At 42.7% G+C, this 14,796-nt stretch overlaps 1 protein-coding gene across 1 annotated transcript in view; it reads left to right on the top strand.

The window, feature by feature from the left end:
• The window catches only part of ACE (angiotensin I converting enzyme), a 342,068-nt gene that overhangs the window by 315,970 nt on the left and 11,302 nt on the right, over positions 1–14,796 (top strand). Inside the window, 3 exon segments of the mRNA XM_069634130.1 lie at positions 5,389–5,487; positions 6,946–7,068; positions 9,812–9,993. Of these exon segments, the coding sequence (XP_069490231.1) occupies positions 5,389–5,487; positions 6,946–7,068; positions 9,812–9,993 (404 nt within the window).

Raw genomic sequence — 14,796 nt, 5'->3', positions numbered from 1 at the left:
GAGGAATAGTTTACGAATTTCTGTTACTAAAATGTCTGAAAGGTATTAACAAGAGTCAAGTAATAACTATGTGTACTCATTAAATTAATGCTTCCGCTATGTGAACATTTTCACTAATGTGAAATCAAAGATGGTGAAGTGCCTTCTGTCACAGGGAAACAGGGAATCATGGGTAATTACTCATGATCATGCATTGCTGCTCATTGCACCGCGGGACAGTGAAAAGATGGAGAAACCAGTGAGAGCAGGGTGTCGTGATGGCGCTGATCCTTGGTGAGCCTTGGCCGGAGTGTGGTTCGTTGGCAGAGGCCAGACATGGTTACCGTGAGCGGGAGCGAGAATACGACTAGCAGCAGGCCCAAATGGCCTGAGAATGGTACACCACTGAGAGGAGTCAAGAGCAGGAGGTGGAGGATGAATACCAGACACTGGGACCAGATTTAGATGCCGGGGGTGTTCCTAGCCGACAGGTGTGCATGAGAGTCCAAACCGGGCGACGGAGAGGACTACTAGGGAGAGGTTCGGAGTTGGCCGCATGTGTGGAATGTGAGCACCGTGGAGGCCACCAGAGAACGGGTTGGAGAGAAGTCAAAGGCGAACACTTGAAGTACAGAAGCATTGAAAAAGTGATTGAAAGGAGAAACACTGCATTCTGGAACTTGGAGGAAAAGTTTAAAAGGACATTTAAGGAAGAGAGTGAGAAATAAATAAACTACGTTTGTTAACCAAAGGAGAAATCTTAGATTTGCATACCACCTGGTAAATTGTCTTTATAATAAAATTCTTGAGCTCTATATTTGGTCTGATGACCTATGTTAAGAAATTGCAATGGACAAGGTATTCACAGAAAATGCCGAAAAACAAATTGAATTCCTGAAAATGCTGAATGCGTCATTGGAAAAAAGAACATATAACCATATTGTTGATCAAGGAGAGCATGGGCTGTAGGGGTGATGCCCGCACTCCTTGATCGACAATATGATACTTCGGGGGTTGCAGGGGTGTCCCCCACTTCCATTAAAAGGAAAGCGCGGGAGAAAGAGTTTTTTGAAAAAAGAAAAGAAAAAAGAAAAGGACCCTGCGGTGGCAGTTCCACCTCTCAATGGGGAGGCGGAACTCACGTTGCAGGGTGAGCGCTGCAGTGAAGCAGTAAAGGTAAGTCTGGCTCCGGAGGTGTTAGGGTTAGGGAGGTGACGGGAGGGGGGATGGTGGGCGGTGGTGATGTTCGTGATTATTTCCTTCACGAAAATGTCAAATTCATCATTTTCGTTTTTGGAAATTTTCACAATCGAAATAATCACGTACATCCCATGGCCAGTATGTCTATGTCTGTGAGCTTATAACGCACCGTAAGCCGGCAGGCACCGTTGAATTCACGGTTGAGGACTTTCAGGATTCGTGATGTTCTAGCAGCGCTGTAGAGAAACATATGAGCTTCAAGGCTATTGGAACAAGAATGTTTTCAATGCCTTCCTGAAGCTCAGATAGTTTCCTTCCTGTCTCAGGGTCACAGGTAACACATTCCAATATTTTGCCGCCTTGACAGGAAAAGATCTCCCCCTTCCAGTTTCCCGTTTGGCCTCTGGTATGTTTAGGAGACCTCTATCTGCTGATCTTAGACATCTTTGGGGCACATATATAAAAAATTGTTTTTTGAAATAGGACGGTGCCTCCCCAAAGAGACATCTATGCACCATTGTCAGCGCCTTTAACTTGACTCTGTCCTCTATTCTGAGCCAATGCAATTCCTTTCTTCCTTCTGATATATGGTCTCTATGTTTTTTCTTTTTGATGATGCAAACTGCATCATTTTGCATCACTTGACATCTTGTTATCTCTCTCTTTGAGGCTCCCAATAACAGTGTATTTCCATAATCTAAACGCAACAAGAGAATTGCTCTTGCGATAGTGGCTGTATTTATCTCATTTATGAAGGGTCTGATGGCTCTCAGGAGACCCAGGTAGTACATGTTGTTTTTTTACAGGTAATTAACCTGTGCTCCGGAGCCTGCTGACGCTTCAACCATCATCCCCAGAGTTTTTACTTTGGATACTACTGGTATGATGGCTTCTTTAATGTGGAAAGCCTTGTATTGGGAGTCAAGCTTGGACCTAGCCTGATTAGATCCAAAAATCATTAATTCGGTTTTTGTATTGTTTAGACACATCCGGTCTGCTGCATAGTCTCCCGTCAGTTCGAAAATCAACTGCATGTCATCGGCGTAATTGGTGAAAAACACGCCGATGTTTTCTAGCAGGTTACAGAGACTTCTTATGTAGAGGTGATAAAGTAGTGGAGACAAGCTGGCTCCCGGAGGGACTCCAAACATTATCGGGGTTGCTTCTGGGAATTTATCACCCCAATATATTCTCGCCTTGCTGTCCTTTTGGAAGGATGCTAACCATGCCAATGCTGTTGATGAGCACCTTACTAATTTATCCAGAGCTGATTGGAGTAACTGGTGGTCCACCAGGTCAGACGCAGCGTTGAGATCCAGCAGCATGAGTAACCCGGGTTTGGCTTTCTCTATCAGCTCCAGCATGTGAGTCTGTAAATCCAGCATAGCTGACTCTGTGCTGTGAGCCACCCGAAAACCCGATTGTTGTTTGTGTAATACATCTGAGACTTCCACATGTTTTTGTAGCTGGTTTGTAGCCATTTTGTCTAGGATTTTCAAAATTAAATTTGAGTTAGTGATGGGGCGGAGATTGCTGGGATCCTTGGGATCCAGACTTGCCTTCTTTACTAGAGGGGTTATCGTAACATTTTTAATGAAGTCGGGAACTGATCCCTCTGAGAATGAAGCATTAACTAACCTAGTCAAGATGGGTGCGAAAAGTTCTTTGTGGTCCAGTATGATCTTGGATGGAAGGATATTTTCGGCGCAAGAGGTTGGTTTCATTTTCGACATCACCTTACATAGTTCTTCCTCAGTAACCGCTGAGAAGTTAAATCTCTCCCTCTCTTTAAAAATGAGGTTTTCTCCCGCAGTGGTCTCTCTGCCGGTGGCAGCTTTAGCTAATACAATGTTATTCCTTGCTTTTAATATTTTAGCGGCGAAACACTCTTGTACCCTGTCACAATCTTCCTTAGATGGAGTGTGAGGAGGTGAGAGAATCTTAGGTTTTTCCATGTCCTTAAGTATTTCAAAGAGTTTACTGGTCGAATTTGGAGCTGCCTCTATTTCTTTATTATAATAATTGGATTTTGCTTCTGTAACTGTCTTTCTGTACGCTTGGCCAGTGCATTTCCAGTCCTCCCTGTTTTCCTGGGTTTGATTATTTCGGCATGTTCATTCCTTGGCACGTTTTGCTTGTTTGAGTTGGTTGGTATACTCCTTGTACCATTTACACTTATTGTTGTTTTTTCTTATCAACTTACTTTTTAATAACGCCTACTTCTCTATCATCGCCTGCATATGTTTTGTGTATTTCAGGGAACATTTGTTCGCAGTCATCTTTGACTGTAAAAGACTCAAGGATCTGAAGTAGACATGGTTTTAGTTGCTCCGATCTGATATCTTTAAAATTTCTACTCAAATCTTTCACATGTGGGTTCTCTAGCTGCTTAGGTGGGGAAGTTAGGAGTATCTCAAAAGTCACCAGACTATGGTCAGACCATATACACGGCTCTGTCATTACCTGTGCTGATTGTAAGTTATTCGTGCAGATCCAGTCCAACTGGTTTTCCTGAGGGAAAAGTAGCTTGTTTAATTACAGCAGATGGGAAATGAGTCACAAGGTCTATTACTTGAGCAAGTATTCAAATGTTCCCCTCACTATCTTGCCCCGAGTGCTGGGATGGTTTACGTGACACTCTACGATCTGAGATCTCTATTGAAGTTTTCAGATAAAGACTTGACAAATAAAGCTGAAAAACCTTTCTCTTTACATACATTCTGTGTCCTTATTGGACTCAGACACTTGTTCTTATTGTTGGTGTTAATCTGTTTTTACAGTTTTATCAGGTTATTTCGTTCTTATTGCATTTTTTGTGGTTTATTATTTTGATCTCGTTTGGTTTTATACTTGCCTGTTTCTACTGCATTTGCTACCTGTTGGTTGTGTGTGTTTTTTACCATGTCTCTATTTGTGAACTTGCTTACAGCGCCAGTTTACCCCAGGCCCAAATATCTCTTCAAATGCTTAAATCAATCATTAAAAAAGTAAAATAAATTCACCAAACAGGTTCGTAATACAAAGCTCACAATACTTTACAGAAATATAAACACAAACACTAGAATGAATAAAACTTGTCACGTACTACAGACACATAAATCTGCGAAACGGCTTTGCGTCGATGCGGTTACATGGGCACATTTACACCGGGTTTGCCCATTTTTCAGGGAACAGGCGAGACGGATTCAAAAGGGCTAAGAGGGTATAGAAAAAGAGGGAAAGGGAGAAGTTATCGTAAATAAAAGGAGGGAGAAGGTGGGCTTCCCGCCGTTTTTAATTTTAAATGTTGGCAAATGCTAATGCACTGATGCATATTCATGTGCAGCTTTTGATCACCCGCATGAAGAGAACATATTATTATGGAATCAGATCAGGGTTTGGAAGCTGCATAGTAGAATGATCCAATTAGGGTTTTAACGAGCAAACAAACACAGAAAGCATATTCCAAGCCTCAGGAAGTTTCCGTAAACTTATTTCCAGAAAACACTCCTTTACAAACCATATGTAGGGCCGCAGCCTGGAGTTCAGATCATACATTCACAGAGCATCCCTGAGAAGATTTCAGTCCAGGGAAGAATCAATAGGGGGTCAAACACTTCTTAAAAATCTGATTCTCAACACACCCTCTTCCCAGGTAGGGGAACAAGCATTGCTTTCAAATCTGTGCTCAGCCGGTGGATCTACCACAAATTCATGCTGCAATCAGCAGGTGAACCTCATTACAAGTTTGCGGTGCAGTAAAAAAAGTGGCCGTAATTCCGTTACCCCCACTTTTGGTGGTGATAACAGGATTACTGCTATTTTTGCTCTGTGCCGCCGAATTCTGAGTTTGACCTTTAAGTGGAGGATTTACCTCCAGCATAATATCTGCATAATTACCACAGTGGAATGACCTCTCACTGCAATTCTGCCGAATCTCCAAAAATAGCGACTCACACTACCCTTCCACCACTCGCAATCACGTGGTAAGCCCACAGCGCCAACTGGTGGCAACGGTAATCTAATGGCAGTAATTTGATTTACCACAGAATTACCACTCACCTTGTAATGAGGTCCATGTCTTGACCTGTAACAGTAGATTTGGAGATTGATGTCTGATATTGAATCACGCGTGAAAAATTGTTGCACACAGCACATGCACGCCTCGAGATATTCATATGTGTCGTTAACTTTCGATTTGCTGCATTTTTTTCCTCTGTGCCCATTCAGGCTGAAATATCAAGGACTGTGCCCACCAGTGCCCAGGTCGGAAGGAGATTTCGATGCCGGCGCAAAATTCCATATCCCCGCCAACGTGCCCTACGTCAGGTATTGGGCCGTTTTCTCTTACCATACCACGCCTGCCTTCTTCTGCTCTTGTCACGCCACACGCATTTCCATAATCACAGTGGCTGTTCAAGATGTCATAGAGATCAGGGGGTCATTGTAAAGTGCCAAGAGGCTCTGCCCTTTCCAGCTTTAATCAGAATGTAATCTGTGCTCAAGACCGTCACACCAAGCATAAGCAATACAGGGGTTTATCATTGGTGTTTCATAATTATACAATGTGTATTGAAAACAACAGGAAATACAAACCGGAATTAAACCTGTGCAGGTAAAAAGTAAAGAAACCTAAAGGACAAAAAATGGTTTTATAACATTCAGTGTGAATAGGGTTCAGGAAAGTAGAGCAAACTTGTACTATCTGAGGTTTCTTAAAATGATAAGAACAAAACAGGCAAAGAGGAAGCCTGCTTGGATGTGCCATTTGGGCAACTCAGAGATGGTTCACGGTTGTGTCTTTCCAACCCCCAGCTGGAGTTCTTTTTTTAATGATTTTTTATGAACAAAGCTAATGAACAGAGCAAGAAGAGTTACAATAATGAGCCAGATTGAATATATTGTGCATTATTCCGGGCACATTTGCCATTACAAAAATTATTAATTGTTAGCGTTTCTAAGTCTAGAAAACGCATAAAAGGTCCAAAAATAGGATTCACTAAGTCATGCACGTTTCTGTGCAGCCTATGAAATAATCTTAAATTTGATTGGTCATTTATAACACGCTTAATACCCGGAGGTTTCTAAGCATGGATACGGGGGTCGAACCTTTGTTGCTCCGCGTCAGTTTTGCTGCCAAGGCGAGCGCGTCGGCCCTGAGCTATCCTCCTGAGAAAAATAGCTTGACGGCGACATCTTTCCTTTCCTTGAATATCCCCTCGGCCCTTAGAATGGCTGCCCCGCCTTCTATTTTGTTCTCAGACCTGAAATACAAGACAGGAGGATTAGGCATGGCACCTCACCTACTCTTCATTTCAATTGTGATGGATGACATTTATTCCCAAAGCTTCACACATTGAAGTATTTAGACTTGCAAAATAATTGAGTGTCTATCCAAATGTTGCGGCTGGTATTTTATGACTCTTACCGAAACATTCCCTGAATCCCTTGGCATGGATCTTACTATCAGATGGTAACATCATTGGATTTTAATCGGCTATAATGAGGGGCGTTAGCCTACCCATTGGCGCATCCTTACTTCATTATGCCTCACCCAGTCTTCATTGACCACCGTTCAACTTTAGATTTTTTCCAGACAGTAATTATTAAACATTGCTTGCTGCTATATCCAATGCCACTTACTCAGGCTTTATTTAATCACTGTGCCCTTTTACTCATCTATGATATATTACACTATAAGGAACTATTGATATGTTGCTTGTTGTCAATTGATCATTCATTGAAATCTAATCAGTGTCTATTGAATTTCGTTTCTCCCTCCTATAGATACTTTGTTAGTTTTGTTATCCAGTTCCAGTTTCATGAGGCTCTTTGCAAAGCCGCCGGCTATAATGGACCGCTACACAAGTGCGACATCTACAAGTCAACGGAAGCAGGAAAACGCCTTGGGTATGTACAGAGTGGGAATACACAGAATACAGGGGCACTGGAAGACTTTCACGATTCACCAAGGAGAAGTGCAGAGCCGCAGTCTGAGGTTACCACAGACACATTCTGTTCATATTCAGTCTTTATTAACTGACATGAAGATTCAGTTTAGATTAAGTCGCTAGGATCCAACATATTTAGTTCTTGTTCCTTACAATAACATATCAAACCTGAATGTTCTATTCTGATTGAATCAATACAATGAGACACAATGTGAAGATTTAGTAATTCAGTGACTAAGACCTGACATGAAAAACCAGTTCAGAACTAGTACACTGTAGGGGTGTCACGGTATTAGTTTTATGACGGTACAATAACCTTCTTGCCAAATGACGGTATATCATGGTTATCGTGGTATAGCAAGTGGAGTTAACTAATCTTAACAAATATTTTCTAAAAAGTCATAAATTGTCAGATTTATCATCACAAACAAAACCAGGCACCCAGGGCCAGAATTGGGCTTTTCAACATACTTTCCACTGAAATGCCACCCCTTGCTTCCACCAAACACAAACACACGTGTGGAGAGGGGGGGGGGGCAGAGCCCTGCTGCGACTGGCAAAGCGAACTGAATAGCTTTTCTTAGGTTATCATTTTTAGGCTTTTAGCTCCCCCACTGGCTACTGGTGAAGATGAACATGGTGCCATCTTGATACCCTGCATGCCACAGATCAATGGAGTCTGATAGTAGTATACGCTTGTGCACATAGACACACACATACACACACACACATGCACACGCACTCTCTCTTTACGTTGCAGCCTTTAGTTTACTTCCGGGCCAAAAGGTGTTCAGTAATCATGGACATGTTACCCTTTGGTATGGCAGCAGGGAATACCCACAGAGATGAGTACATTTCGTAGTGTGACTTATTATATGTAAATTCAATGATAGAACCAGGGAAATCCCCCATTGTCATATGTTTAGAAAACATTATCCATTATAAATATATAAACCCCAAAGCCGCCAACCCAAAGTCCCAGGAGGATAGCTCAGCGGCAACGTGCGTGCATTGGAAGCAAGACGACACGAAGCAACACAGGTTCGGTCCCCGGGTCCGTGCTTAGAAACCTCTGGGTGTTTAAGCGCGTTATAAATACGCAACTAAGACAAAAACAAATTCTTTAACAGTGCCTCGATGCCCGCGGGCTGTGTGAGCGCTTTAAAAGAAAAATGTAAATTTAAAAAAAAAAAAGGAAACCCTTTTCCTTCTTGGCACTGTATTTATTTTTCCTATTGCTAACATACTGATTTTGTGTCAGGCACGTCTGGTTTATGGAAAGGCATTAAAAACCTCTGAAACTGAAACTACTTGGCAGACGGCACATCCAACAGTGCCTTACCAAGACTGCACAGCACTTGCTTACTGCAGCCTTTCCAAATCAGATTGAAAAGCACACTTAACGGTATGAACGGTATACCGGTATAAACAATGTGACGGTTATTATTGTTCAATTAAGTGGTTCACGGTATCTTTAACGGTATACCGTAATACCGTTACATCCCTAGTACACTGAGACCTAATGTGAGGATTTAGTGATGCAGTGACTCAGAACTGACATGAAAATCAGTTTAGATTCAGTACGCTGAGACTGCTTGTATAGACTGTCAGAATTAGTAGATTGAGACATCATTTTAAACTCAGTACACTGACACTTAGGGTGTAGACACTCTTCAGAATCAGTAGATTGACAACCAGGATACACATTCTGGCCAGATTCAATCAACGAGACCAAAAATGAAGACTCAGTTATGATTCGATACAATAGAGACCCCATGTGAAGATGTATTTCTCATTCATTCATGAAGTTCCATCATGAACATACTCAATACTCAGATACTCAGTCACTGAGATGCAATGTGAACGATTGACTCTGGATGAGTACACTGAGGCCCAATCTCAAGGTCCACTCACTGAAATCAGTTCACATTCAGCATGTGCAAAGACAAGTAAGGGCAGGCATCAGCAATGGCCATAGCCTACAGGATAGGACTGGAAAGAGCATGCCTTGGATATAGAGTATCATAGAGTATACATGGATTGAGGAAAGGCATGCATCTGCTATGCAAGTACCAGAGAGGACTTTTTATAACAAATAATTAGGGCAAACCCGGTAAAGCCACAAGGACCCAAGAACAATTCAATACAAATTCTAACATAGACAATGCATGTTATAATTCGTACATGTCAGTGATTACCACAGGTAAGTGAACCCAAATCATTCCAAACATTAAACATACACTGAAATTCATAATCATAGTGACTCTTAGTACATATTCTGAAGTGTCTCATCAGTACCTCCCGTTGTGATTGAAAAGGGAACTGTATTGGAATGGATTCTAACAATCAAATAAAATAATAAGTGCCCGGTGTGTGTTACAGGCACTGTGCAGTATAAAAAGTCAACACAACTATGTTTTGGCCTTTAGCATATTCTATTGGCTGTAAGTAGGATGGCCTTCATCGGGACAAGGAATTGCGGTCTGGGCTCATCCTCGGTCTAACGCAAAGTGGGTAATAGACCTGCACTCAGGTTGACTTTTTATACTGCACAGTACCTAACCTGGAGTTCAGTGTCTAACAGTAGAGCAGTGACGCATGTCTGTCATGCAGTGTTTTGATGATGTCAGTGGTACACGTGGCTAGCAGCATCCTCTGATAATTGTGCCATACAAACCACTGGGTCCTTTTCTCCCCTGCAGCGATGCCATGAAGCTGGGATTCAGCAAACCCTGGCCAGAAGCCATGCAGATGATCACAGGCCAGCCCAACATGTCCGCCGATGCCCTGATGAAGTACTTCCAACCTCTGACCGACTGGCTCATTGAACAAAACACGAAGAATGGAGAGAGCCTAGGCTGGCCCGATTACAACTGGAGCCCCGGTGAGCAGTCCCAGGGGGAGGGGGCAAGGCAGACAGACATGCCTGCTTGATTGTTTGTGGTTTGAGTCCCACCCCTTCTCTCCTTGGTAATATTTAGTACTATTATCCACTCATAGGATTACTGGGGAGCTTATGCTTTCAGCCGACTCAAAATGGGTACCCCGAGTTTGCTCACATTCCTACCACATTGACTGTGTCTAAAAAAAAGTCCCAAGACATGTCTTTGCACACTACATTTTCAGGCTATGTCCCCTGACTTATGCTGCCCTGCATGTGAGCATTTTACCTCTTGGCTCACTATATCATCCCTTCCCAATCTACTCTCGCCACCCAATGCCAATCCGGCACCTCTCTGCATGACTCGGTTGCACTGCTCTTGGTCATCCACTCTATGAGGTGCGATGGAGGGTGCAATGATTCACCTATACGCACTTTCCATCCCTTGTTATCGCCTCTATTTACTTGCTATTCCCTCTCATACTATCGGGCCTCTCCCAAATGATTTGGCTATCACACCCTATGTTGCCCTTCCGGCTTAATTATGCTTTCATATCACATCTCGCCTATTATAATTCTCGCCTACCCTATCTCTTGCTGTGCCAAAAGTCCTAGCTCCACTCTTAACACTATCCAGACCTTATCCCTTACTGTGCAACACAGATGGGGTAGATTTGCTAAAAAATATTTTACCTAATGAAGAAGTGACCGAATCTATTTTACCGAAAATCGAAATGAACTTGTTTAACTTTTTTTTTAATTCGGGGGTGCCCCCCGCACTCCCCTTACCCCTCCCTACCCTAACATTTACCCTTACCCTGAAACCCCCCCTAATATGCACTACACATATACCACATTACCTACCATTTTCAGTCAAATAAATTTGGTCACTTCTCCTTAGATAAAATTCCATTTGGTAAATTCTACGGTATCGATGCAACACACCTTTTATGACCCAGCTAAATGCTTTACAGCCTACTCCAATACATAACAAACAATACACAAAATAGCTTCGAAGTTATAATATCCCTGGACTATTAACCATGACTGAAAATAAAGCAGTAAAAATAGGATGGTAAAAATAACAAATTTGAATAGAAATTAATCTAAACAGTAAAAAGAAAGACCTTTTAAGTAAATTCTGTTCAAATGTATGTATTTGTTTTAAAACTTCTTTTTGCATTTCTATTGATTTAGCAATAACATGGAAACCGCACCATGCCGCAGGCAGCTAAACCCATCAGGACATTATTGGCACTTATCTATTTCCAGTCTTGAAGGCATCATTTCAAAATGGGGGCCTCATTATCGCCATTCCAGCCCTCCTTTGCTCTCTCCTGCTCTAAACCACACTGATCCAAGGCAGGAGTTATTTTTTTTCTGATCTATTTTACAATTTTTTATATTTTTATATTTATTTTTTTTATTTTGCAGTAAAAGTCATTTTTACCTCTTAGTTTTTACTATTTTCAATGTGTGCAGGTATTTTTACTGCGTACCAGACATTTGACTGCCTTTTAGGCTGCCATGACAGTCCACAAATTATCTTTTGTTGGAATAACCAGAATTGTAGGATAAGGTGTTGTCATGTCGTAGGTTTTTAAAATGGCCACACACTTCTGATCAGGAGGTTAAGGAGACCAGTTTGCAACAAAAAAAGCTTGTATTTGGTCCAGAAGAAAAACAAAAAAAGAGAGAACAAAAGAAGGAGACATACTGAGAGCTGAACTCAAAGATATAGCTATCATCTAGCTACCCATTATTATCTCATCCACAATCATTCTTAAAAAGAACCCAGCTGAGTAAGTACATTCTTGACACCACTGTGTGTGGGCAATCAGAGAGAATGATGAGAGTCTTCCCATGAAGGAAGACTCTCATCATTCTCTCTGATTGCCCACACACAGAAAGCCATCTTTGAAAACAGCCCCTCAAGTCTTGTAAACTCTAAAACTCTTTAGAGGTAATCAGCCTTTATTTGAGAATTATACATCTCCTTTGAAATTGGACTGTTCTCTTGAATACACACAATCGGATGGAAAAGGATTGTTTTTGTAGAGCAGAAAATCTCGTCAGGAAGGGTCATTAATAAAATTCCTCATACCCTTGACTTGGGGATTGGATGTTTACAGGGGCATTTGACCTGTCTAAATCCCCCTAACCTCCACATCAAAATTGATGTTCTCCTTGGCTGTAAGAGTCTACTGCCCCTCAGCCTGTAATTGTTAGAACTGACAGTAGTTCCTGGGTTGTTCACAGAGGGAGTGTAAGGCCCCCAGAGATGCTGATAGCTGTAGTACTCTGCCAATGTCTCACTCTGCCCTGGGTCTTTATGCATGGTTCTATAATAGCGGTCAAAATGACGGTCATTACATTCCTATGTCCATCATACAAGGGAGTAACTGGACATTTTACAGATGGTTGAGGGCAGCAGATGTAATGGGGGTACAGGGATGTAGCCCCTTGTAAGAAAAGAGTATAAATGCCCCACTGGTGGTTTTCCCACAGCATTAAACAAACATCATACACATGAGTCCTACCCTCATGCTTACCAATAGATTATCACATTTGAGAAACAAACATCCCTAATTTGATAACCATATCCCTTCCCACTCACCCCAATTAATGTTCCTCTCCCATTTCAGTCATTCTATTATCACGTTTCTCTTCCCTCTCACCTCCTCCACAAGCCGCCCCTTCCTTTCCACAGCCTAAGGTCACACCTGGTAGCGTCACAACATGCCACCTTTCGGACAAGGTGCAGTATAAATAGTGGATAACGGAACATAACAAAGATCAAGGGTTTGCAACCTGTGGATCAGCAGATGTTTTGGACTTCGACTCCCATGATCTCTCACCATAAACAATGCTGCCTAGGTCTGGTGGGAGTTATAGTGCAAAACATCTGAAGAGTCAAAGAGTGCAGACCCTGACATAGACCCTGTCGGTTTATGATAGACTGCGGTCGAGAAGTTAGGTGTCTGTGGAGTTACCAGAAGGCAGGTAGGCAGAGTGAATATCCATATTAGCACAACAGTGAAGCTTAGCAAGCATTATGTTTAGACATTTTTGTTGATATCATTTTTGCTGGTCAACAGAGTATAGCACAGGGGCAACACGCTGGTCTTGGAATCAAGACCACACAGAGCAACAGAGGTTCGAATCTCAGATACGCGCTTAGAAACCAAACTCAAGAATGGTATTAGGCGAGTTATAAAAAAAACAATTAAATAAAGGACACACATATGTATATATTGTTGTAGAATTTGCCCTGTTGATGGGCCCTAGAGGTCTGAATTGCATTGGCAGCAATCTCTTCTCCATTGACAAGAAGAAATAACAAGAAGATCAATAAAGGATGCACAGTATATTCACAAAGTGTTTATTCATGTTTAATTTGCATTGACATGAATATAAAAAAGGCACCTGTTCTCACTACATAGACAGCGTGACAATGGCCAGGGCAGATCCATTAAGCCTTTGATATTTAATTACGCTGGCCATGGCAGGAGGAAGGTTTTGCGCTCACCCTTTTGAGATGTCTTCATGTGCTCCTGGGTGTCACATTCCAAATAAATGTGACAGGGTAGAAAAATAGGAATCATTTTGTAAACTAATTTATTCCCATAAAAGAGCAATTGCTGGTATAAACACAACACATAAAAAGATCATCCATGAGGATTATCACGCAAGGGTGCTACCATGCTTCACAATTAATTATGAAACACAAATACCGTTCTGCAAACAATATCCATGATGCACAATGCTAGAAATATGATGCGCTGGCGCACCGCCGCACCCTCAAAGGGCCCCCGTGAATAATTGCCCCGCAAAAAGAACCAAAAGTAAAAACCAGGAGGCAGTTGTTAGATCGGCACCTCTTGTGCGGCGTATCCGGAGGGCCCACTCCCAATGATACGCGGGAGCCGGGATGTGCAACAGAACCTTCTTTATTTAGCATTAGGCGGCAACTGCCAAACCCTGAATCCCGCCCCTTCCCACGCCCTAGCATAGCGTAGCGTCCTGTACGTGCGGACCGCAACGGCGGTCCACTCCCACAACGATGTGGACTGTCTGACATCTCCCCCCTTTTTAATGTGTGAGTCCACTCCCGCTCCTTACCCCATTTCTTCTATGAGGCGTAGCGGTTTTATGCAGCTCCGTTGTGGTCGTCTTGCCCTGCTTGGGGTTGCCTCCTCAATGGGTTGCATCATGGTGTTTCGCTCACTCTCTGACTCTTCCCCATCGCCTAGATAGGGTTCATCCCTTGCTCTGTCTTCTTCACTCTCCCTGTTTCTTTCCCACTCTTCTCCTTGGTTAGACGTCACTCGTTTGAAGTGCGATATGTTTCGGGTCACGGTCGAGCTGTCCTGTCTCTGGGCTGTCACCATAGTGCCTTTCTTTTGCGTCACCACCAAGGGGGTGGGGGCATACATAGCTTCTTCCTTGCGAGTCTTTGGTTGTCGGAACCAGACCTCATCTCCAGGCTGTATGAGGTTTTCCCAGGCTCGTCTTTTGCGGTCGGTGACTTCTTTCATTTTTGCTTTTCTTTCGTCATCATTGGCCTTTGCCTCCTGCTCAAGTGCCGTCGGTTCTCGTGGCCGGGGGTCTTCCAGTTGTCTCGTTGTGATTGGTCTCCTGAACATGAGGTCCGCAGGACATATCCCTGTAGGGTGTGTCTGTATTCTCTGAGCAGTTGATTTAGGGCCTGCTCAAATGGTTTGTTTTGTACATGGGCGATTTGGAGGTTTCTCTTGATGCTGGCCATGAATCTTTCAATCATGCCATTTGCCTGTGGCCACCATG

This window comes from Ambystoma mexicanum, chromosome 13 (genome assembly GCF_040938575.1).
Source record: "Ambystoma mexicanum isolate Mex_15411 chromosome 13, UKY_AmexF1_1, whole genome shotgun sequence".
Classification (NCBI taxonomy): Eukaryota; Metazoa; Chordata; class Amphibia; order Caudata; family Ambystomatidae; genus Ambystoma; species Ambystoma mexicanum.
Note: the sequence above shows the minus strand (reverse complement) of the source record. Positions and strands in the feature narration are given on the sequence as shown.